The sequence below is a fragment of the Ambystoma mexicanum genome, chromosome 1q, assembly GCF_040938575.1.
Source record: "Ambystoma mexicanum isolate Mex_15411 chromosome 1q, UKY_AmexF1_1, whole genome shotgun sequence".
Lineage (NCBI taxonomy): Eukaryota > Metazoa > Chordata > Amphibia > Caudata > Ambystomatidae > Ambystoma > Ambystoma mexicanum.
Genome location: NC_090922.1, coordinates 280,230,269 through 280,255,270, shown reverse-complemented (window position 1 = coordinate 280,255,270; position 25,002 = coordinate 280,230,269). Strand labels below are relative to the sequence as shown.

Below are 25,002 nucleotides of genomic sequence, written 5' to 3'. Positions count from 1 at the left end.
TTTGGTTTTGCAAATTTTAAAAGCTCAAAATGACAAGTGACAAATTTTGCAGCTAGAATGACAGGTGACAGATTTGGATCTATCAGGCAGTTCTACTTAGGTTAAATAGATTTGAATTATATTATTTTAACTAGGAGATTGGTTCTGCACAGTTTTCTAGGTACTCACACTATATTCTTGAGTGAAATGGGCCTCGTCACGGATCTGGTCAGGGTTTTAAACTGGACTCTGGTCTGGTCTGGTCTGGCCTCTGCACTTCACAGTGATCTGGGTCAGCTCTCTCTGCTGGTCTGGGTCTCTCTGGGTACAGCACTGCTTTCTCTCTGGTCTGGTCTCTTAGTTCTGGATAGATTGAAGTCTCTAGTTTGGCTTTCTGGAGGTTGATGGAGGTAAGTATGGATTTTTCCGGCAGAGCTTCCAGCGGCAGATGGAATTGAAGGTCCCTATCTGTCCTGTCTGTCTGCTTTTATGTGTTTAGAATGTGGGTGTGTTCTAGCATCACTGACCCTACCTCTCTCTCAGCTTCTAATTGGTCAAACTTCCATTTATCATTTGATTGGGGGAGCTAGGTTGGGTCAGAGTGATGTCATTTTACAGCCTGCAGAAAGTCCACTCCTCCTGTCAACTTACACACAAATCTAGATTTGAAACAAATACATATTTGCAGAGGTACATATTGTTTTAAAATCATATGCACCCATCATGCATTACAGGAGGTATCCCCTGTTCAAACTCTGCTCTTCCTGGGAGCTTGCATTCAGAAATGGCACATATTTCACTTTTTAATTGATTTTTCAATTTCTGACATTGACCCAACTTTACATACATGTGCGCAGGGAGTATGGACATTAACTGATGAAGTTTCAGATTTTTAACATGCATACATTTAGAGTTATATCCACTTTTCCGCTGACACCCCCCTGAACATACCACCGGTTCTAAAAACCTCTTAAACTGTGGGCAGAAAAATCACAAGAATTATGGTATCATTTATAAAATTTTCACATGTCCGCTCTATGAGTTATTCATCTTTTTAAAGTTATGTTCTGGCTCCAAAGGGGTGTGGTTTACCCTCAGCACAAGGTTGAATTTCTGGTTTTTCCAGTTCTGCCAAGCCAGCATGCTCTCACAGGCAGTGCTCCTCCCCTCTCCTGAGGAGGAAGCCACTTTTTACGACCATTTACGACTCCTGCCAATAAAACCTTTGCCTGAGCCAGGACAGGGCTTTGTTCACTTTCCTGCAGAGCACAGGTAATTCAATTATCAGATAGATGGCATATCCTTAGTGTGGCCAGCAAAGGCAGATTGGCCTGGGAACACAGCTGTGACTCAAGTTTCACTCCTGATGGGGGTAGTTGCCAGGCAGAATTCAGTTCCTTAAGCCAGACTTTCAGCTAACTGTCATGTTTTTTTGTTGCTTTTTAAATTAACTTGCAATTTTACACATGCAGCTAGAATGCTGATTCTAAGTTTAAACTATAACATTTAAACAATTGCAAAGGCATGTGACACCAAACATAGGTCACTCATTTAATCTAAACATTTTCGATTTTAGTGTCTTTAAATCCAGTGCAACTTAAACTGCTGACTCCATAGCAGTTTGGTTATAAGCATTGTTTTGGGCTCTTCATTTCCCAGATTTTGTAAGCACACAAAACCTCATTCTGCCAAATGTCTGCTGGTGTTCAGTGAATATTTTGCACATGTTGCAATGTTTAAAATAGACACTTTGGCTTGCCTTCAGAGGAACACAGGGTGGTTTTAAAACGCCGGCTTTTGGATAGTGGTGAGTACTGGTACTGCACCCATTTTTGGGATTTAAGAATGAATTCCCCACAATTCTAGGTTGCATTTGGCAATCAGCATTGCCATTCCCAATGGTTTCAGACTACTGTGCGGGTAGTCCAATGGTGGTTTTAGGCAGTGTCCTTCTGTGCCCATAACATCGGCAAAAATGGGTGGCAGCCTATTCTTCCTGCATTTCCCTGTGCATTTTCTGGGAAGCTCTGGCCATCATGATGTTTTCATGTCAGTACTGCACAGTTTTGAGGTAGGGCTCGGATGCATGGGTAAATACATCCCACAGCGTGTTGGACGAGAATGAAGAATTGTGAGGGAAAGAGAGTCAAAGAGGTTATGGAAGACTACAGTGGCAATCTCTGGAGAGTCAAGATGGATGTTAAATGAAGAGAAGATTGGGGAGGCAGCTAGGAGAGAGGAGGATAGGTCCGCCCATTCTGAGAAGAAAAGGGGAGTAGGCCCGGGGGGCCTAAAGATAGTGGTGAAAGTGAGAGAGAGGGTAGGAGGAGGCATTCAAAGGAGGAGTAAGATTGAGTGGGAATGATGGTGGCCAGAACCAAACTCAGGAAAAAATAAGGGCCATTCTACCTACAGACTGGGTGGGCCCGGGGATTAGAGAGGATCTTGTAAGCCTCAGGGAGAAGAGGTTCAAAAGCAGTGACATAACTGACCTTGAACGACTGCTCAAAGTCAAGGTCTTCAAGGAGGTGACAGATGTCAGAAGAATGTTTGACAGAAGAGCAAGAATTGAGGGTAGCTAAGTGAAGCTGGTTGCCCTTTTAAAGGTTTTCTGAGGAGGGGTACAAGGGTTGGGTACCACCACTGCATGGGGGAAGAAGGAAGGGAGATGGAAGGTGGTAGAGCAGAAGGAGAAGGAAGGAAATTGAAAAGAGATGGTAAATGCCTATCAAGAAGTAAGAGGTTGGGCTGAGAGCCCTGGCCTATGATAGTGCCATTACGATTGACATTGATGATGCACCTGGATGATGAGAAGTGTGCCAAGAGCACTTCACATCGGGTACCACCGTTAATGGGTGAGGTAGAGAAAGAGGAGAGGAATGAGACCATGTGGGGAGTCCATAGATCAATAGAGGGAACAACAAAGAGTATGTCAGTGATAGTATGCCTGGGGGAACCATGGACCTAGGTGTCAGCTATGGGCAGACCAAGATTAGAGACCAGGAGAGCCTTTTTAAATGTTTTCCTTCCAGGTTTCGAGAGAGAGGGAGGATATGTGATGGAGAAACAGTTATAGTAGATAGAGGAGATGGAGAGCACCATAGGGAATGGAGTTGGGGGATAATATAAAGGTGCCCAGGGGAGGGAGAGGGACAGGAACTGCACAAGCACGACAGGATTCAACAAGCAGCCTTGCAGCCACATGGGAACAGATGAAACAGTACGTTAAACAAGATTCAAGTGAGGGCACCAGTGTTAATAATACCACATTTGAAAAAGTCCATACATACATGAAGAAAGTCAGAGCAGGGCAACGCATTTGTAATACACCAATGAGGAATTTCAAGAGAAATCAGTGAAAGAAACAATCCTACATTGTGGGCAACAGGTGTCAGAGACACCTAAGTTTGTGTTACAAGACAGACACTAAAATGCAAGAAATTCAGCAAGGCAGCAGATTTTTCAAAAAGTAAAGTTGAGTTACAGACAGAATATTACAGTTCAATCAGTTTAGTGAGGCAACATGTTTTAGAAAAACGGCTGGATTTGAGTTCCAAAAAACACTAGATTCAAGCAGTTCTGTGAGGCAAAGATTTTTAAAAAATGCTAAGATTTGAGTTTCAAACAGAACATTAAAATGTAAGCAGTTCAGTGAGGAAACAGATTCGAAAGGCAGCCTAAGAATTTACAATCAAGCCTAAAACAGGATGAGGGCATTTAGAGACCAAGCAGAGGCAGCAGAATGAGAGCATCCCAATTAGTGGCAAGTCAGATGTGTGGGAGAAGACCATGTAGGCCCCAAAAGTCAAGAATCCAGGAATCAATGAACGATGGCAGAAAAGAGATCAGAAGGTACATGCAGAGTGCACCAGAGAGGTACAATGATATCCTGGAGAGTCAAGGGATCAATGATGGCAGTGAACGTAAGGGAGGCAATCAAAGTGGTGTGGAATTGCATCTATTCAATTTAACCTGATGCTCCTCCATGATGTCCAGAAACAGACTCCATTTTGTGATTTCCCATTTAGAGCTTGAAAAAATATGTTTGTGGCATAAAACTGCTGAACGTTAGAGAAATACATGCTGTTGAGAATGGTTAGCTCAGTGTTTGTTCAGCATTGGGCCTTGAACAGCCAGAACTAAATAAGATAAGATGTGAAATATGCCTTCCCGTCTGTAGATGCTAATTGCATCGGTCTCACAATGTATGTGCTAATGATTCATGACACAAGAGTCGTTCTGTACATAACAGGACAGGGCTATTCTAAATAAATTGTAGATGCAGAGTTACATTCGGTCCTGCAAGCAAAGAAAAGGGCAGTGGGAATGTCTCCTTGCTTTGGGACCAATCTTTTATTTTATAAGGTTATGGTGTGTAAGCACCAAACCGCTGACAAATGTTTGCTTTCTAAGTAAATCTATGCGTAGCAGGAAGCCATAAACTTTCTCGGAAATGACAACCTCAGCAAGCTAATATGTATGAAAGACAAGGGGCCTCATTTTAACCTTTGTGGAATGGGTTAACGGCACCGTTAATGGTGGCAGACCCGTTAAACCCATTCCGCAAGATTACGAGGTTCTCTCGCGTGACCCGATGTGGATGTCTGGTTTTACCAGATGTCCATAGCAGGTCCCGCGAGGGAACCAGGGACCTAACAGCGGGCAAGTCGTAATAGGCCCGTTGTTAGCTCCCGCACCCATTCCCATTGAGCCATATGGGGGCTCAAATGGAAATGGGGAAGGTCTGGGCCCGGTTCCCCGTAGGAGGAATTACCGGGCCCTCCAAACTCGGAATGGCCCGGTAATTCCCCATTCAGGGAACCCGGACCCGGTTTTGGTGGTAGCCATTATTAAGGGCAGGGCTACCGCCAAAGTCGTAATGAGCCCCAAGGTTAAATTGCTTACTTCACTACAACTATGATTGTGGTTGAACCTGGGTTTGCTTAAGCGAATAAAAAACGATTGTTTGTACTTTACCTCCATGTCTGATGGTCTTTATTTTATATGCAGTTACCAGTTTTTAGTATTACTGTTTTTGCTTTTGGCTAGAAAGTCAAATCCTGCTGTCCGTTGCTAAATTCTCTGTATTTTGCTTGTATAATGTTGCTTCTCTGTAACTTGCCAGCACAGTGACCTCGCCACTCTCTTTTGTCCCAGACCTACCTGCCTTAGCCCCCCCCCCAGCTTCTCCATCTTCTCCTCGCTTCCAACCCCATGGCGCTTTCTGTTTCTACTATCTTTTGAACTGCTTCTCCATTGACTAGCCTTACTTTCTCACTAAGTCTGGTAGGAAGAAGTTCAAAAAGGATATCTTTGTCCCTAGCCCTGGTCTTCCTATCGCCGACACCAACTCTAATGCTTCCTCCAGACAGACCCTCAACCACCTCCTCTTTGTCATTCCTTCGCCAGATCTATGGACTCTTCATATGATCTCTGTGCTCTGTCCTGTCTCCTGCTCTCCCATTAATTGTGGCACTCACTGGGAAATGCTCATGGCTTCCTTCGACTCCTCTAAAGCCATCATTAATATCTACCTTAATGGCACTGTCATGCTACAAGGCCCTCAGGCCAATCTCCCCCTCTTTGATAGGCGCTTCCCTCGCCTCATCAATTTCCTGTCATCTCCAGCTGTCCCCTCCTCTCCCCCCTGTCTACCTTACCCTCTCTCCCTCCTCCTCTGCCCCTCCTAGGGATCTTTCTCTGCTGCAGGGCGTACCTCTGATCTGTACCCCTCCCAGGAAGGTCTTTAAGGCTGGCAACCTTCTCCATATTGCCACCCTCAACTCTCGCTCCGCTGTCAAACACTCCTCTGACATCTGCCACCTCCTTGAAGAACTAGACCTTGATGTCCTTGGTCTTACTGAGACATGGTTCACGGGCAGAACATTCACAAGCTTTGACACTCTCCTCCCTGATGGCTACAAGATTCTCTCCACACCCAGATCCTCCCAGTCCGGTGGGGGGGGAAGCCCTGATCTATCCTGAGTGGATTTCTGCCTCTATCATTCCCACTCAGACCTACTCCTCTCTTGAATGCCTTGTCTGTAGGCTCTCTCTCTCTCTCTCTCTCTCTCTCCTACCCATTTTCTTACTGTGGCTACCATCTACCAGCCTCCTGGTCAAAACACCCAATTTCTCTCTGAGTGGGTGGACCTCTTCTCCTCCCTTCTAGCCTCTGCCACTCAACTGTGCCCACTTGGTGACCTCAATATCGATTTAGACTCTCCTTGTTCCTCCTCTGTACTCTTCTGTGACCTCTGCACCTTCCTCTCCCTGTCCATCCTCCCCTCTGGCCTGACTCACTCTGCAGGGCACATACTCGATGTCTTAATCTCCCCTGGCCTCCCCCTCTCCATCCCTCTGACCACTCCTCTCTTCTGGAGTGATCATTCCCTCCTCTCCTCTCTCCTTCTCTTCCCCCCAAGCCAAGCCTACCCCAACATTGCCAACTACTTTCTCGGACATCTGGCCCATGAAGCGTGTGTCAATTGAGGCTTTCGCCAACCACCTCCTCTCCCCCACTCCACACCTGGCTGTCTCACATCCTGACACAGCCCTGTCTCTGCTCTACTCTTCAATTTCTGATACTCTTGATGCTCTTGCCCCTGTCATGAGGATCCATTTGAAGTCCAAAGCCAAGTGCAATTATGGGTATGACTCCGACCTAGCTACACTTAAATGTAAGTGTAGGGCGGCTGAGAGGAAATGAAGAGCTTCTTGTTCATCCTCTGACAAACTGGCCTGTCGCCTGCTCCAAAGGCAATACAGACTCTCTGTCCTCACCAAGAAGAGAGTCCACATTCAAGCCTGTGTCTCTGTAGCATCTAACAACTCAGCTGAACTCTTGAAGGAGCTGGCCAACCCAGCTGTAGTCTGTACCCCTCCTGTTGCCTCCCAAGCTGTTTGCAATGCCTTTGCCTCTCACTTTATCTAAAAAACCCAGGACATCCTGTCCACCCTTTCCTATCCTGCCCCTCCTCTCCCCTCTCCATCTGTGCTTGCTGACCCTTCTTCAGCCACCCGCCCACCCTCCTTCTCATCCTTTCCTCTTTTGTCCCCTGATGAGGTTGCTAGACAAATACGATCTATGAAAGCCTTGTCAAAACAGGTTCATCCCTGTTCCTCTAAAACCATCAAGGACCACAGTGACACCCTTGCTCCAGCCCTTGCTGATGTTTTCAACCACTCCTTTGCCTCAGGATCCTTCCCTTCCCTCTGAAGCACTCCGTTGTGCATCCTCTTCTTAAGAAACCAACAACTTATCCTTCTTGTCCGGCTAACTATCACCCAATATCCATTACTCCCTTTCTGGGCAAACTCCTGGAAAAGCTGGCCATCTCTCAGCTTAACCTTCATTCCAATTCTATTGGCTGTCTCCATGACCACCAGTGTGGCTTCAGAGCTTCCAGAAGCACACAAACTGCTCTCCTGAACATCCGTGAAGATTTGCTCTCCAACCTTGACTCTAACATTCCCTCTGTCCTCATCCTTCTCAATCTCTCTTCAGCCTTCGATACGGTCAACCATACCATCCTGCTCAACCTCTCTGTGATAACCTGGATATCACTGATCAGGATCTGGAGTGGCTGACCTCTTTCCTCTCTGAACGACCCTCCCAGATCCAACTTGGGTCCTTCCTAACATCTATCTCAATCTCTACCTGTGGTGTTCCCCAGGGGTCTAACAGCTCGCCCTGTCTTTTCAACAAATACCTGGCAACTCTCGCCCACTGCATTGCCATTTTCTGCTTAAATTTCGAGTGCTACGCTGCCAACACTCACCTCATTATCAAGCTGCCCTCGGCCACCTCCTCTCCCTCGCTCATCTCTGATTGCCTAACTGCGATTCAAAATTGGTATGCCGCCAATGATCTTTGTCTGAATGCCAGAAAGATGGAGATCCTCCTCATCGGCACACCTTCACCATCCTATCCTCTCACTCTCTGGCCGGGCCTCCCTTGGCTCTCCTCCTACCCCCACCTGCGAGGATAAGAAACTCAGGCTCATCTTTGACTCCACACTTTCCTTCTCTGCCCACATCTCTGATGTATCTGAAAAGTTAAACTTCCTACTGCACCTCCTCAGAGGTATTCTGCCTTTCCTCTCCTTCCCTCAGAAGCTCACTGGGCCTCATTACGAGTTCGGCGGTAGCCATGCCACTGTTGGCGGCATGGCTGCCGCCGAAATCGCGTCCGTGTCCGGGTCCTCGGAATGGGGACTTACCAGGCCATTCCGAGTTCGGAAGGCCCGTTAATTCCTCCCTCCAAGGACCCGGACACGGTCCTTCCCCATTCCCATTTCAGCCCTCATAGGGCTGAATGGGAGAGGGAGCAAACAACAGGCCATTAAAACCAGACGTGCAGAACGGGTCCCGCGAGGGGAACTCGTAATCGGGCGGTACGGGGTTGACAGCACTTTACCGGTGCCGTTAACCCCGTACCACCCTACTCGTAATGAGGGCCACTGTCTCCCAAACTCTGGTTCTCTCTAGGTTTGACTATTGTAACATCTTCTTTCTAAATCTACCTGCCTCTACTCTCCGCCCTCTGCAACTAATCCAGAACAGGACTGCGAGACTTGTCCTTGGCCCCAAGCCCTGAGATCGTATCTCTCCAGCTCTGAAATATCTCCATTGGCTTCCAGTAGATGCAAGGATTAAATTAAAAATCCTTTGCAGTGTCCACAAGGCTTTCTGGAGCCTGGGTTCAAAAACCTCCAGCTATACCTCCCCTCTCGAGCTCTTCGCTCCTCTAAATCTAACTCCCTCAGGGTCAGTCGTTTTTCAAAGATCTCTGTCTTCGGATGGGGCCTCTGTCTGGAACAGCCTCCCTGCCACTCTGAAAGTTGAGGAGAACCATCTCTGGTTCCGGAGGCACCTCAAGACATTCCTATTTGCTTCTGCCTTTGCTTCCCCTGTCCCCTGCTGATCTGTTCTCTCTTGGCACTATGCACCTGGCCACCCTCTGTCCTCCAAGCCCAGGTACCTGCTCACCCTGCCAATCTTCCTGCACTGCCTCGAGGCCACCCCTTGCACTGGGGTCTGTATCTATACCCATACAGCCCTCCCTTTTTTTCTGCACTTATCAGACCTACTCTTTCTGCTGCCTTAAACCCAGCACTTGCCACTTGCTGGTTGCACTACCACTGTTTGTTCCCTTTATTATTTATTTATTAATATTTATCTGTTTCTCCTTTGCAATGCACTTTCCACTTCTCCTGCTTCCATGCAATTTTCCCCTCCCCCTCTCCCATGCACTTGCACGTTCTCAATGTCACTGGACCTAGTAAGATCATTGTTTTGTTCTCCCCTGTTCCCCTCCTTTGCCTTGTCGAGCTCTGAAACACCTGTGTATGACCGTGATAGAAATAAAATATCAATTGAATCAATTCAATTACAGAGGTGAATAAAACATAAAACAAAGTATATATGACAGGCTTGGGCCCAGGACTGCAATGCCACAGTGAAAAGGGAGTACAGGCTCGGGAGGGTTCAGAGAGACAAAAGCAGCAGTTAGAGGAGCCGGTCAGGGGCTAAAAGAGAAGAGAGAGCTTGTCTGGGCTGCAGGACAGAGCAGTGACTATCGCTTACCAAAAGGTAAGCAGATGATCCAGGTGGCAGACCGAGGAACTGAGGGTGTGCTGGCAGGCAAACAATGAGAATGGTGCTGAAAGTGTTCCGGCATCATTGCGGAACGACTGGACAGGCCAGACAGGGGCCTTAGAGTGGGCCTTTGTGCTAGGGACTGGCTCAACCCTGCGGGATCCCAGGATTGGCCAAGTTCTTTAGCAGGCCAATCGGAGTGGAAAAAAGGTGTGCTCCAGTTTCACATTAAAGGCACTAAATCAGCCTGTGATGGCGGCCACCAACTTTTGATGTTGTAAAACACAAATCAAACAGACCGCAGGGTTTACCTAATATGAACTAGTAGCAGTATCCCAGGAGTTTGCCCAGTGACCAAGAGATCTAAAACGAAATGTTGATCTAGCTGTCATCACTTGTGCAAATCAAATTGCATTGGTTATGATTGAGGTAACAGGTGAAATGATCAAATTCTTTCAATGTGCTGTTACATAAACCTAGCAAATCATCAATTAACCTACCACACTAGACTAGAGTTCATGATTATTAGGTAATTCATATCTATGGAGCTGTTTCTCAAAGTGACCCATAGAAATGGTTGCTTATGAAGGCGAAACTAGGTATAGTACACTTGAACATGCCAATCAAGAAGATAAGATCATTTGCAAAAATTAATTCTTTAGAGATGTATCATGTTGAATGAATGGTCTTAGGATTCATTTTGTATATTGTTCAGCTGATCTTCCCAATTGCAATAGTGGTCAAAATGTCACCTTTCTTTTATTTGGGTGAACATTGAACATTGTATTCACTCTTTACTATTCACAAAGACATGGAGCAGAATAAAGGGCCCGCCATTTTGAAACAAGAAGGTACTTTGACCTCTATCTGTTCCTGCTAATCACATTCTGCAGGTGGACCAATGCTCAGGGATTGGACTGTGTGAGTAGAGACATGTGCATGCAAATACACTCCTGTGAATATTGTTATCCACAGAATACACATCGTTTCTCTTCGTGTGTGTGTCTTGATCACACAAAAGTTGGGAAAACTTGAAGTTTGCCCGTTGGTGCCCTGCCATGTTAATGAACATACAACCAACATTTCTTGTGTTTCTCTATTCTGATGCAACATGTTGCTCCAAGAACTGGAGATACATTTCACAGGCACACTCCACAAAGATGGACAGATTTAAATGTTTGCTGTCTGACAACATGTTCACCTTAGGGTGGGGTAATGTAGTTTAGTGGGTTTCATCTTGTTTTTTTTTAAATTGTATTTACTTGTAATTTGTATAGTTTTACATTGTTGTGAGACCTTTAAAGCCTGACTATTTTCTGTTCCCTCTTTCTCCCTCATAACTGATGCTTGTCTGTAAATCCTCTTACAGCTTCTGGTGCACACTTCCTAAAGGGTGATTTGGGTGCACATTAGCCATCTTTCTATGGATTGGGTACACCTGGTACAATAACTAGATTGCCCAGCAATATGTATTCACCAAAGATGAAAGATGCTTTGTCTATGGTCTGAACAGAGATTCTCCTGAGATAGGAAGCTTGATCCGGATAGGTCCAATCTTATTATTGAAAACATTGGCAGCATGCTTTAGTATATTAAATATTGTTCACAAATTATCTTCCATCTCACGGACACCTGTCTTTCTTAGCTTATTGAATGGGCTTCTCTCCAGACCAACGCATTTTTGGAAGGAAGATTGGGGTATGTGGTTGTCATCTTGGAATGCGTAGGGGTTGCTTAGTCTGAAAACTTGATTGCACAGTGTTTAAGCTCCTAAGGTGCCTCTTGAGCACTGCGGGCATGGAAATGGCAAGGCCATCAGCACCTGCAAAACACTTCAATGGGATAACTGGCCGCAGCAGCATCTTCTCATAGTGAAATGCTGAATGTGTGATCTCCAAATATATCAATATTATCTGCAGCTCTCTGTAAACTTGATACCTATTGTGCCATGGGGATGGACAATTAAATCACAAATAAAGGGGGGGTCTATTCCTTTGGGAATTATTCCTGACCATGTACATTCAAGATCAGTTTGATGGTAAATCTCTACTTGTGACTACTGAAACATTCTAATAATGTTGTCTGGACGCTTCTGAATGCCTGCTCAGCTGTTATAAAAAAGATCTGATATTCATGTTTGGTTTGAGTGCCACTGTGTGGTACCCCTCCATTGCCTCGTCACGCCTTGAAACATTTTTGTATAGGCGCATTATAAATGCCATATCATATCATATAATACTTTAGAAAACACACACAATAAGATTGATACTTTTACTTCACTCTGGCAGTGTAACTTTTTCAAACTTTGCTAATAATACTTAATCAATAACATGCTTTTCCAGCTGAATGCAATCTTTGTCTTATTGGTAATTATCCTTTGATGACGGGATGGCCAGATATTGAAAACTGGTCTATTAATTGGGGCAGCCACTGCATTCGTATGGCTCAGCAGATCTTGCCCTTGTATGTATGTATGTATATTTGAATTTGTAGAGCGCATATCCACAGGGGATCCGGGCAAAAAAGATTGCATCTGGGCACGGATATTAGAGTGGCACAGAAACAGAGGGTCAGCATTGTCCACTATTTTTAGATGAAAAGGTGAGTTTTCAATTTTTTTTCTAAAATCCAACAGTGACTTAGTGTTGCGAATATCGTAGGGTAAAGCATTCCTCCATTATCTTGGCCCTGCATAGGAGAAACGTCTGTCGTCCCATGTCACAGACTTTGAATGGGGAACCACCAGTAGCTTTGTTGTGACGAACACAAACAGCATTCTGGGTGATAGGCTGAGATCGTTGACACTCAGGGGCTGTTCCTTGAATACCCTTAAAGGCCAGGCAGAGGGTCTTAAAAAGCACCCTCAGTTGAATGGGCATCCAATGGAGATCCCTCCGAGGATGCAAGATGTGTAAGCGGTGTGACAATGAAAAGATCATCCTTACGGCTGAATGTTGTGCAACCCGCTGGATTTGCTTTTTTTCAGAACTCCTATTAGCAGGGCGTTACAATAGTCGAGCCTTGAATTAACCAAGGCGCCGATAACCAAGGGACGATCTTTGGGTGCAATCAATGGTAGTAGCGGTTTTACCAATCTAAGTTGGTAATGAACAGATTTCACTCTATCATTGATCTGTAAGATGTAGCTTAAATTTGCCTGACAGGCACAACCAAGTTTTTTGTTTACTTTTGAGGCAAATGATGTAGAGGCCTCAGGACAGGGAAATGTGATAGGGTTTTTGTCCGTTTTTTCTTGGGACCAAACAAAATTACCTCCGTTTTGTTTGGGTGAACTGGACCTTGTTAGGCAACTATCTGGCTCTTGATTATACTGGCACATGCAAGCACTCTCTGTGTAGCTTCCTTGGGTTCATTTAGCCAGACACAGATCTGCGTGTCGTCGGTATAAGAATGAAAGAGTAGTCCAAATTCATCAAGGATTTCCAACAATGGGCAAATATAAATGTCGAAAAGCAACGGTGACAATGAGGAGCCCTGGGGGACTCCATATTTAACTGCCAGAAAGTCTGAGATAAAAGTCCCCAGTTTAACCTGTTGGAATCGGTGATTTAGAAAAGAAGTGAACCATTGCAGTGAAGCGTTGGAAACCTGGGCCGTGGCAGAAAGTCTTGAGATAAATGTCTCAAAGTCTAAAGTATCGAAGGCAGCCGAGAGGTCCAACATGACAAGCATACTAATGTCGCCCTCATCGGCCGCCTTAAGAATGTCATCCCAAACTATCAATTGTGCTGTTTCGGTCCCATGACCCGGTTGGAAACCAGATTGATACAAATCCAGAATTCCCTGGTCCTCCAAGAAAGCCTGTAATTGAATCATAACAATATTTTCCAAAATATTGGATAACCAGGATAGGCCTGCATTTGGGCAAAAGTTAGAATGTACCTTAGAATCCAATGTATTCTTTTTCAATAAGGGTGTAATGTAAGACCTTTTTAATTTAATTGGAATAGAACCCTGTGTTAAGGAAGCATTTACGATAACCAACATGGGTGCACTTAAGGCTTCCACATGGAAGAATCGGGTCATAATTGTGGTTAGTGGGTTTTAGTTTTGGACATAAGTTTACTAATCATATCCAAATCCACAGGTTTGAGATCACACTTTGGACATGTCTGATCTGACTCAGACATTGGACCTTGGAACATTCCATGTTGTGGTCGAGGTTGTAAAAAGTTTAATTGTGTTTTGAATGCAGGTTTCTCCATGATATTAATTGTGGCATTCACCAAAGTCTTTCACTTCCGACACGGGTAAGGAAATATACTTTCATTAAATTCTCCCAAAACTCCAGCCAATTTTTTCATTGATAAAAGTGGATGTTTTCTTATCATATGGGGCTGGTTAAAACATTAAGTGTGTACATATATACTTCCCAGCAGATCATCAATGAGGGAAAGACAGCAGAATGAGTTAAGCACTCTCTGCAAATATGGGGCATTCACATAGTACCTTTAAATAATGTGATCATTGCACCAATTATTACAGTGTTTAGAAGTGGGAGTATTCCGACGTTGCGCTTTGTCTAAAACTTATAATTCCCATTCAGGAGGCTTTCTATGCTACATGGATTCAGACCTTTTATCAGTGGTAGACAATTTGCCAATTTGAATATGCATGCATTCAATTAAATCGTATACCATAGATATTGAGCGAAAGGGTAATGCTGTCTTGTCTCTGTGCTTCAAATTACTGGATGCTACCCTAAACATATTTAAATAGTCATTTTCATAACTGTAATAGGCCAGTTCAGCACTCATTTGACCACGTTTGATAAGTAAGGGCCATAGGATTGATGGCATAGTCATCGTTACTGGCCTGAGCCAGATTACCACAGTCTGGCATTATGCAACATCCTTGGTTTATGAACTAGTGAAGGTTTTAGGAGTGGGCAGAATGAGGTCTGTGGACTGCAACCAGCTGAAGCTGGCCATGACAACAGAAACCATAAGCCCATAGAATCTGGATCCACATTTGATAGTGGGGTAGCTCTTTTTTCTGTAGAGAAAGCAAGGTTCAAAAGTGCTTGGTAGAAATCAAAGCAGTGTTAGATACTTGAGTTTGTGATTCAGCTTGCTCAAGAGTGGAGCTAACCTTAACATGTATTTTTCTTCACCATGGGTCAGTGGGTTGCGATGGCTTGCTCAGATCTTAAATTGGCATTTATTCTAATACAGCAATTATAGATGTTCTACTTGTGGACGTCAATGGATGAATAAAAAGGGCACTGATGGCCAGATTATGGAGAATGTTGTAAGGGAGTTTCCACAATGGTTGCACAGATTAAGGGCCTCATTACGAGGTTGGAGGTAGCCTTGCCGGTTTTACCAGCAAGGCTACCTCTAAACTCGCACCCGGGTCCGGCACTCGCGAATGGGCAATTACCGGGCTATTCCGGCCCAGCCAGACCCGGTAATTGCCCTTTTGCAGGGGCCGGGCCTGGTATATCCCCATTCCCATTGAGCCCGATCGAGCTCACTGGGAATGAGGAGGGTGGTAGCACCGGTACCGTTAATAACGGTACCGGTGCTACCATCATGTTCTGCTCGCAGGTCCCGGTATGGCCACCAGGTCAGACCTGGTGGCTGCAAGGGCACCCGCGAACAGAACTCCTAGTATGGCGGTACAGTGGCAACGGTGCCGATAGCGATAGCGGCATCATTGTTGCCTTACCGCCATACTTGTAATGAGGCCCATGTGTCTTGTAACAAAATGGGGAGTCATTGGAAGTCTGGATTTAGAATATTCCCTCTACATTAGTTATGGTCAGATTTATCAGATTATTTTACCACCATCACCTTTGTGACTGTGACAAAATAAAGCTGAATAAATACTTAATCATGAAAGTAGAGAGCTGACCGTGTATTGTGGATGTGAGGTCCAGCAATATTTAAGAACCAAATAGACCCAACTAGTTTCCTTTATTTTTATATACAGACTATATGGGACACCCACCTGCTGTTTCATTGCTTGCCTCCAGCAGTACCCGACACAAGGCTTAGGGCGTTGAGATGGGCAAATGTGGTCAAGAACCTAATGTGAACGGCAACAGCTTGCCAGGTTACATTTGAGGTATCACACATCCTGCACTGTAGAGAAAAGATAGACTGTATCTTTGGTACCTACAAATGGTCAGTCCATACTACCCATACACACCTATATTATCCAAGTGAAAGCTAATCATTCACATTGCAAACAAAGCAGTGTTTTGTAATTAGCAGTCTCATTGTACAATGATGTACTGATGTTACCAAATACAGGTAAAGTTCCCAATTTTTTGCGGGGGATTAGAACTCAAAGGGAACTATCTCTAAAGAGCAAAAAAAGTAAAGTGAGTCTAATTACCCCTCTTTCCTTTGCCACAATGTTTCAAAATGACCAACAGTGATTGCTTAAACACCTACCATATTGATGTTATTATTATAAAACATCATGAACCCGACACGAAAATACCATATTTAGAAAAACCAATTCAATTTAATTTTCACATATTGTGTATAAATAAAAGGCACACATTGCCACAAATATCATATTAAACATTTCAATGATTCAACAGTTCTTCACTCATTAAAACCTTTTTAGATAAAAAAGACAAAAAACAATCAAAAGACACATGGTGTAAGCAACCCAAAATGTAGATATTATTAAAAAACACTTTGTTTGCAACAAAATCCCACAGTCGATGTTATTGGGTATTTTACATGTCTGTCGACATGTTTCGGCCATATGTTGCTTTAGACACTATCTCCAGTGTCTTCACTTCTTTCTTTAAAATTTTCGCATTCTGGAAATGCACTGTAGTTCGGTTGCTTACACCCCGTGTCTTTTCATTGGTTTTTGTCTTTTTTATCTAAAAAGGTTTTTATCAATGATGAACTGGCCATGGAAATCAGGTATCAATGGATGCCAAAGGAACCCTCCGGGGAGCAGGTACTTCACTTCAACATATGGTTATTATATCACAGTTCAAATACTATCTGCGGGTTCGACACTACAAGCCTTTGGAGTGTGGGGGAGCTTGGCATTAGTGCAAATTTTTATCTATTGCCTATTGAGTGAGCTCTTGACCAATCACGGAATGCCTACACAATCAGATTGGTTCTGTCCCTGATAAGAAGCATACTCTAAACACACTACTATATGAGCACTATAGAAGCCAATTGTTGGGTATTGGAGAGGATGTGGGAGAACCCATGTATATTGCTTCCAGGAAACGGCAGTGTTTCATGCTGAATGTGCTTGTACTTTCATGAACATCATATATACAACCTCGAACATTGATAGACTAGGAGATCTCCAAAGTGTGGCAATTTGCTGTTCTGCACCTTTGATTTGCAAATCTGCAGTTCCACAAAAAGGTGTTGCTGTAGGAAACACATCCAGATCCCTACATTTAAGGAACATATTGCACACCCCACCAAACTAAGGCCATCAATCTAAGGATGCAACTCATGTGAGAGATTACAACATAACAGTATTTGCTGGGGATAATAATAATGCATATTATTTCTGGATATTCTACTTCTGCAGCATACCAGACATACCATTCTTATGAGGGTCTGATTTATTCATGACTTGAAGTGAGTCATAGAGTTGTATAGTGAGCCTGCGCAATGCAGAAACCTAAAAACGCTAGTCAATTGCATCATGGGTAGAGCCTACACTCCTAACAAAAGGTGCCATTTCACTGTGTTTAGAGAAGATGCATGGAGAAACGTAAAGTTATGCTAAAGCTAAATTAATGTTTCTTGAAATCTTTGTTCTCCAAATTTAAACAGCCTGAATAATTTGGCAAATATATGTGAAGAATTCTTTCTGAAATGATATAGCATACAGACTAATGGCCAGGTTATCAAAGCGTTGCACTTGTGTAAAAAAAGCAGAGCAAACACATTTAGAGCTACGTTTGTTATTTCGATAATATGGAATGGAGCAAACAGGTTTAGCTCCAATCAGTATCATCAAAATATAATGTCACTATGGCAAAATTGAAGCAGGCTACTTTATTCACTATGATTGCAGCATAAAAGCAAAAGAAATGTAGAAAGACCATGTGTTTTCTGCTGTGCACACATAGTAAAAAAACAAGCTTGCTCCATTTTGTATTATCAAAGCATTTGCTCAATGCTTTGCACTGGTGCAAATCTTAGATAATCTGGCACCTGATGTGTCCTTTCTTAGTATAATTCTGCCATTTGACGTGTGTAAGGGGTAAACTAGAAAGCAGTAGTTCTTAAGATCAGAAGCTAGGATAAAACAATCACAATATTGCCATAATGGAAACATGTTGACAATATTGAAACCAATATACAACTGTGGAAAGTTACATAGAAATATTGTCACACCTTTCCATAAAATGTATTAGCAATCATGGTATGTACTCCTGCATGTTGTTGAGTTAAAAATATAGCTAATGATCAATGCCACACACTAGTGGGGTAGAAAATGACAATTCTAGTGAATGTAACTGCATCTGTATCGGTATTATCTGTATTATCTGCATTTCCAGGAGAAGCATGCATTATATATTCAAGTGAAAAATACATCTGGAAACAGGAGCCAAACACATTGATATTTAGTGTAATGAGAATTAGAGCTGCAACACCCAAAGTCTTGGCATGCAGTACACATCATAAAGGTACCAATGAAAACAACGTAACGCTTTGCATGAAACTCAGTGATTACTTACAACATAATTCGCATATTCTTCTCTATCCAGGGCACGTGTTACCATTATCTCTCCAGTGAGCTCGTTGATTTTGAAAACTCCCCTTGGCTCCTGATCTGCTCCTTTTCCAGAAAGGCGGAACTTAGCACCCTCTGGTTTGCCATTTGCTGTAACCTATGGGAGAAACAAACACATTCTGATATTATTTCCCCTTACAAAGCAGACCAATATGTGCTTGGCAACGTCCATCATATTTTGTCCATAGATCTGCAATTCACTTGTTTCAAGAAACATCCCCCTGGTAAAGAGAAAACCCCAATTTAATATCTGCAATCATTCTCACTCTGCTGCCTTCGTGTCTCCCTTCCTAGGACACAATCCCATGTCCCTTGATTACCCCATATTTCCAACCCAGACTACTCTTTAAACATCTGAGTTAGAATTCATGCAGTGCAATAGGATGTGGACTGTATTGGGGTTTATATCACCCAACCCCTCCTACAGACTTTCCTCATCATATAAATAATTGTGATTCAGGTTTTTTAATGTCCATCCCTTTTCCCCAGTATTGTATTTCGCTGCATCTCTCATTTCTTGCCACAGACCTTACTTCCAGTGTCTTAATATCAACCGTTTAACTCCCAATTGTGTTATGGGGGGTCCCATGCATGTCTATCTTATCCACTCTTGATTATTCCCCACAAGTCTCATACCTCGGATCAAGCAGGGAAGTTACAGCTATATTTTCAATTCGATATTTTCTCAAGATAATGGTAATGTTCTACAATTCCTATAATTGCCTCTTCATAATGAACACCTTGCTTGAATATGAAAGTAGATCTTTCTCTTATAAGTCTATCTCCTCTAAAAATATTTTGTGAGTATTGCATCTTTCTTAACATGAACTTTAACAGGCTAATTCATAGAATCCAGCGCACAAGTAGCGCACGCGGCTGGCGCACAGCGTGCGCCTGCGATAGTCTGCGCCAGGCACGTGCGCTAAAACAGATTTCCGCGCACAGCGTATTCATGGATTTCAAGCTCCCAAACCAGCCGTGGCGCAGAGAATCGCAGCGAGCCTGCAGCAGCGCCAGTAACGCCCCCAAGAACGCCCTTGCGCAAGGAAAAGCCATCAAAATCGCTAAATCATCGCTAAGGGCTGCGCTAACCCTGGACCACTTCACAGGGCAGGCAAACAAGGAAAGCAAAGCGGGCAATCTTCAAATCATGAGTACGCGGGAAGTACTACACGCGACTAGGCAGGGAACGTGAATTACAGGGGTACGCGGGAATCACCACACGCGAACAGCCAGGGTGCGTGTATTACAGGGGTACGCGTGAAGTAGAACACGCGATAGGCCAGGGAACGTGTATTACAGGGGTACGCGGGAATCACCACACGCGAACAGCCAGGGTACGTGTATTACAGGGGTACGCGTGAAGTAGAACACGCGATAGGCCAGGGAACGTGTATTACAGGGGTACGCGGGAATCATCACACGCGAACAGCCAGGGTGCGTGTATTACAGGGGTAGCGGGAAGTCCAACACGCGATTGGCCAGGGTACGTGTATTACAGGGGTACGCGTGAAGTAGAACACGCGATAGGCCAGGGAACGTGTATTACAGGGGTACGCGGGAATTATCACACGCGAACAGCCAGGGTGCGTGTATCACAGGGGTAGCGGGAAGTCCAACACGCGATTGGCCAGGGTACGTGTATTACAGGGGTACGCGTGAAGTAGAACACGCGATAGGCCAGGGAACGTGTATGACAGGGGTACGCGGGAATTATCACACGCGAACAGCCAGGGTGCGTGTATTACAGGGGTAGCGGGAAGTTCAACACGCGATTGGCCAGGGAACGTGTATTACAGGGGGACGCGTGAAGTAGAACACGCGATAGGCCAGGGAACGTGTATCACAGGGGTACGCGGGAATCATCACACGCAAATAGGCTGGGTGGGCCCTCACAGGTGTACCCTGTACACCCTCCACGGCCCCTGCAGGCAGCCCACAAAACAGTGGACTACCCTGCACACCTGATCATGTCCCCCTGCACCCCCATCCACCAGGGGCACCCTCCACCAGGCCCCCACCCATGTCTCCCACCACCCCCACCCCCCAGCAGTGCAGGGGCACCTGCCATCAGGCCCCCACCCATGTCTCCCACCACCCCCACCCCCCATCCACCAGGGGCACCCTCCACCAGGCCCCCACCCATGTCTCCCACCACCCCCACCCACCAGCACTGTGGGGCACGTGGCCAGCAGGCAGTCAGGAAGCAGCAGATGGCAGGTGGGAGCGTGCTCAGGGCTCTGGGGGACTTTAATTTGGCCTCCTGGCCAGGAGCGTGGTCTTTCGTGTTTGAACGCGTGGACAGCCTGATAGGGAGTGATTTTGCACGTGAAAACCCCACACTCAGCGAATCGCGCGAAAAGCCGTCCCCAGCATATGTGCGTCAATAGTTACCTGCACGTGCAGTGTCAAAGCGTGTGATTGGTGAAAAAGGATCTACACGCAGGAGTGACAAAGCGTGTGATTGGTGAAAAGTGAGCTACACGCAGGAGTGTCAAAGCGTGTGATTGGTGAAAAAGGATCCACACGCAGGAGTGACAAAGCGTGTGATTGGTGAAAAGTGAGCTACACGCAGGAGTGTCAAAGCGTGTGATTGGTGAAAAAGGATCCACACGCAGAAGTGACAAAGCGTGTGATTGGTGAACATGGGCCAAGCACGTACACGCCGTAAGTGACGCTGTACGTGTGGGCCTGTATAAAAGGTAGTGTTGAACACCATTTCCTTGTACGTGCTTTTCGTGGAGAGCGAGTGGGTGAATTCTGTACTTCTTGTCGTTTCACACGCGATTGACTTCACGGCGTTTCCAGTTCGTACTCCCTGTTACCTCTGACAGCTTTTTCTCTTTTTCCTCTAGTACTGGTTTACCTGGGCCTGTTCCCTCAAACAGTGTCCCCTTCTACTGTTGTCCTGTCTCCTCAGACAGCGTACACATCTTCTTTTGGCGGGGGTGTTGCCAACCAAACGCGCTCATTTTTCACGCTCTTTTACCTGGCAGACGGTGAGTCACGCACGTATCTAACTTCTGTGCTTGCCCCGTGTGTAGCCTACCCCTTCAGAGGTCATTCTAGGCTGCGTGTGACACGCATACGTTCATTGTGTTACTGGATGCCACAGCGTAGTGCAGGGTTTTCCATCAGCACACGTGGTCTAGGAGGGGTATTGTGCACGTTCCTTAACTTTTTTGGGGTGCCTGTGCGTTGCGTGACCCGTCATCTTTCCCCAGGGGTGTCATATAGCCTTGCCACTGCACTAGGGTACGAATACCATCTGGTACCCAACCCCTTTGACACCCAATTGCCCAGGACAATTGTGCACACCGACTCCCATACGCACAATACCATCAGTGCCACGGTTGGGAGGCGTGCAAGCCGTAAGGGTGGCAAAGGTGGCCGAGCCACACGTGGTGGCCGTGGAGGATCCACTAGGGGACGTGGTTGTGACTTGCAGGGTGCCCCTGTCCCCCCCAGTCTGGAGGACCAGTCAGGGACACCCATGCCCCCCCCCCCCAGTTGAGAGTCATGTGGCTGATACCAACCCTGATCAGCCCTTGTCGGACCAGGCCATTGTGGCACCAGACCTGTCCGAGGGTGATCCCATCGCTGACATCCAGGTCAGCAGGTCCACTGCACGTGCACCGGTGCACATTGGTGTCATCAGGGCACGCGCATCTATGCCAGATAGGTCATCTGCTGGCCCCCGTAGCCAGGGTGTGGCTCCATCCACCCCACCTCTCATACACCCTGCCAAGACTGTGTCGGTCCTAGTTCATGCACCTCAGATCAGGCCTGACCCCATCCCACTACCCCCAATGCCTGCACCTACTCCCATGCTGAGTGGGCAATCCCACACACCCAGTACTGAGTCCACCACGGCTCCTGCCCCTAGTGTCCACAGCGGCGTAGGACACTCTGGATCCCCACCCCCTTCCAAGCGCAAGAGGAAGAGTGCACGTCCGGCACAGGCTGATGCACCAGGCACGGCTGCACAGTCCGGCCCATCAAGGAAGCCAAGCTTCACAGACGCCGAACTGAATGCACTTGTTCAGTATGTGTCAGATCATGATAGGGAAATGGTCATCGTTGCAGGGTCCAAGACCACACATGCCAGACGCCAGGCACACTGGCAGACCATTGCTGACAGAATAAGTGCCCTTGGAGTAGTGAGGCACACAGCTAGTGATTGCTAGAAGCGCTGGAATGACCTTAAGCGCAGGGCAAAGGATTTGCTGGCCTCAAGTCATGCCGCAACCTTGGTGACTGGAGGTGGGTCCCCAGCACAGGAAATAGAACTCACACCACACGAGTCCGTAGCTGGATCCTACGTCACCGAGGGACAACTCCAAGGTGTGGGAGACCTCCCTGATTACGAGGCATCATCCGGTGAGTGCACATGCATGTGTGTATTATCCATGTGCATGGTGTGTGTGTGAAGCATTCATGTTGGGTGCCTGTCAAGGGGGTGTGTGGCAGAGTTGATAGTGGCACCCATGTGCCCCATCCAGTATGTTCAGTGCAACACCATCTGCCCACAGCACTATCCCTACTGGCAACAGTGCACATATGGCCCGACACCATGGAAGTTGCCCTTGAATTGTCATTTTGTCACTACATTGTTGCTCATACTCCCCTGTCTATTCATCTGATGTCTTACATACCATTCCTATACTTTCCCCCAGCCATTCAAGTTTCATCTTCACATGCCTGACATGCAATGATACCACATGCTAATGCGTCCTCTGTATATAAATGCCAACCAACATGCTGTCATACTGTGGATGTTGCCTTGACATCCACCTCCTACCTGTGGGCTTTGGTACCGTCTGGTTTCGAGCCCCATTCCCTCACACTCCATGCTGCTCTTCATGGTCTATCTTCCATGACTTCTACAGTTCAGACCATCGTGCCCTACTCACGACACCTGCTTGCCAAAAGTCAAATGAGGGCACCCTGCCCTCCAATGCGACCCACCCTATTGCTGACCAGTGCATCTGAGCCTACTCAAAGCTAACTCTCACTGACATCTGCTCATACATGCCTTTGCCTGTCCCATAGACCCTTCACATGGTCCCTGTCCTCTCTCCTTGCTCCTCTTCCACCATCAATGGTGGGACCCGTTGGGGTGTACTCCTGGCCTCCTTCCAATCCTCAGAGGCCACTATTGATGTGCATGGTAATGGGAGCGTCCCAGTCCAAGGCCCTTAGGCCAACCTCAATCTCCTTGAGAAATGCTACCCACATCTCATCAACTTCCTTACCTCTCCTGCTGTCCCCCCTCCTCTCTCCTCATCAATCCTGCACTGCCTCCCTGCACCCTCCCATGAACCTTCTCCGCCTCCCACTCCAACTCCTACACATGCTGCACCCCTGATCTCTAGCACTCCCCGTAAGTCCTACAAGGCTGTCAACCTCCTCCACAATTACACTCCTTTCACTGCGGCTGCATCAGGCATTCCTCCGATATCTGTCACTTACATGAGGTTATGCACCTTGACATCCTTGGTCTCATGGAAACATGTCTGACGGCCAGCTCTGTCTGCATCCTTCACACACTCCTACCTGATGTTCAGGAGACCCTCTCCTTGGCCCGCCACTACTGTGCAGGGGGGGTGTGCCCTTGGCTTCCCTGAGGGTATTCCTGCCACTGTCACTCCTACTTAGACCTACTCCACTCTGGAATGGCTTGTGTGACGTCTCTCTCCACCACACCTTGACATTCTCAAACAGTGCGTACTGTGTCTGGGAAAACTGGTCAAATGTACTACTTCCTTTCTGAGTGTCCTCACCTCTCCTCCTCACTCATGTCCCCAGACACAGAAATCCTCATCCTTGGTGCTGTACGCATCCACCTGCATGCTTGTTGACGCCCCCACGTGACCTTTCTGTGACCTCAGCAACTCCCTCTCACCCTCTAGACTTCCGTCTGTCCCTACTCATTCTGCAGGGCACACTCTTGATGCTCTGATCTCATCTGACTTTCCCCTCTCCGTCCATCTCTGCACTCCTCTCTCCTGGAGTGATCACATTCTCCTCTCCTCCCAGCTCACCCTCACCACCCCACAGGCAAAGCCACCCTCACCACTGTCACACACCTTCTTGGTATTCCGACCCATGAAGTGTGTGTCAGTCGAGGCTCATGCTGCCAAAATCTCCCCCCCATCCAGCTCCCCCTTAGGCTCACTCCCATCCTGACAGGACCCACTCCATGCTCCACTCCATGTCAGGTACACTGGATGTCTTTGCCACGGTCATGACCACCTGTCTGAAGCCCCATGCCAATGCAGAGTCCTGGCATGACTCGGATCTTGTGAACCCAAACCACAGGTGCCGGGTGGCAGAGAGGGAATGTCCTGCATCATGGCCATCCTCTGGCAAACTGGCCTGCCACATGCTCCAAAGGCAATAGCGCCTCACCCTTTTCACCAAAATGAGATCCCCAATCCAAGGGCACATATCTGCGGCATGTGACAACTCTGCAGGACACATAGAAATCTGCAAGGACCTTGCCGAGCCAGATGCAGTGTGTACCTCCCCTGTCCCCTCCGAGCCCACAGCACTGCATGATTGACTCTGTACCCCTATAGGCCACCCCCCCAGCACTTGTCTGCGCCTAACACCATCTGCCCTTGACGTCAAGTCCTACTTACCTTGTACAGCACTTCC

General features: G+C 46.4%; 1 protein-coding gene across 1 annotated transcript in view; it reads right to left on the bottom strand.

Annotated features, from left to right (window-relative positions):
• Positions 1–25,002, bottom strand: part of CDH13 (cadherin 13) — a 2,842,668-nt gene that overhangs the window by 1,566,413 nt on the left and 1,251,253 nt on the right. Inside the window, exon 5 of the mRNA XM_069638658.1 lies at positions 18,287–18,439. Coding sequence (XP_069494759.1) covers positions 18,287–18,439 — 153 coding nt within the window. The remainder of the gene's footprint in view (positions 1–18,286; positions 18,440–25,002) is intronic.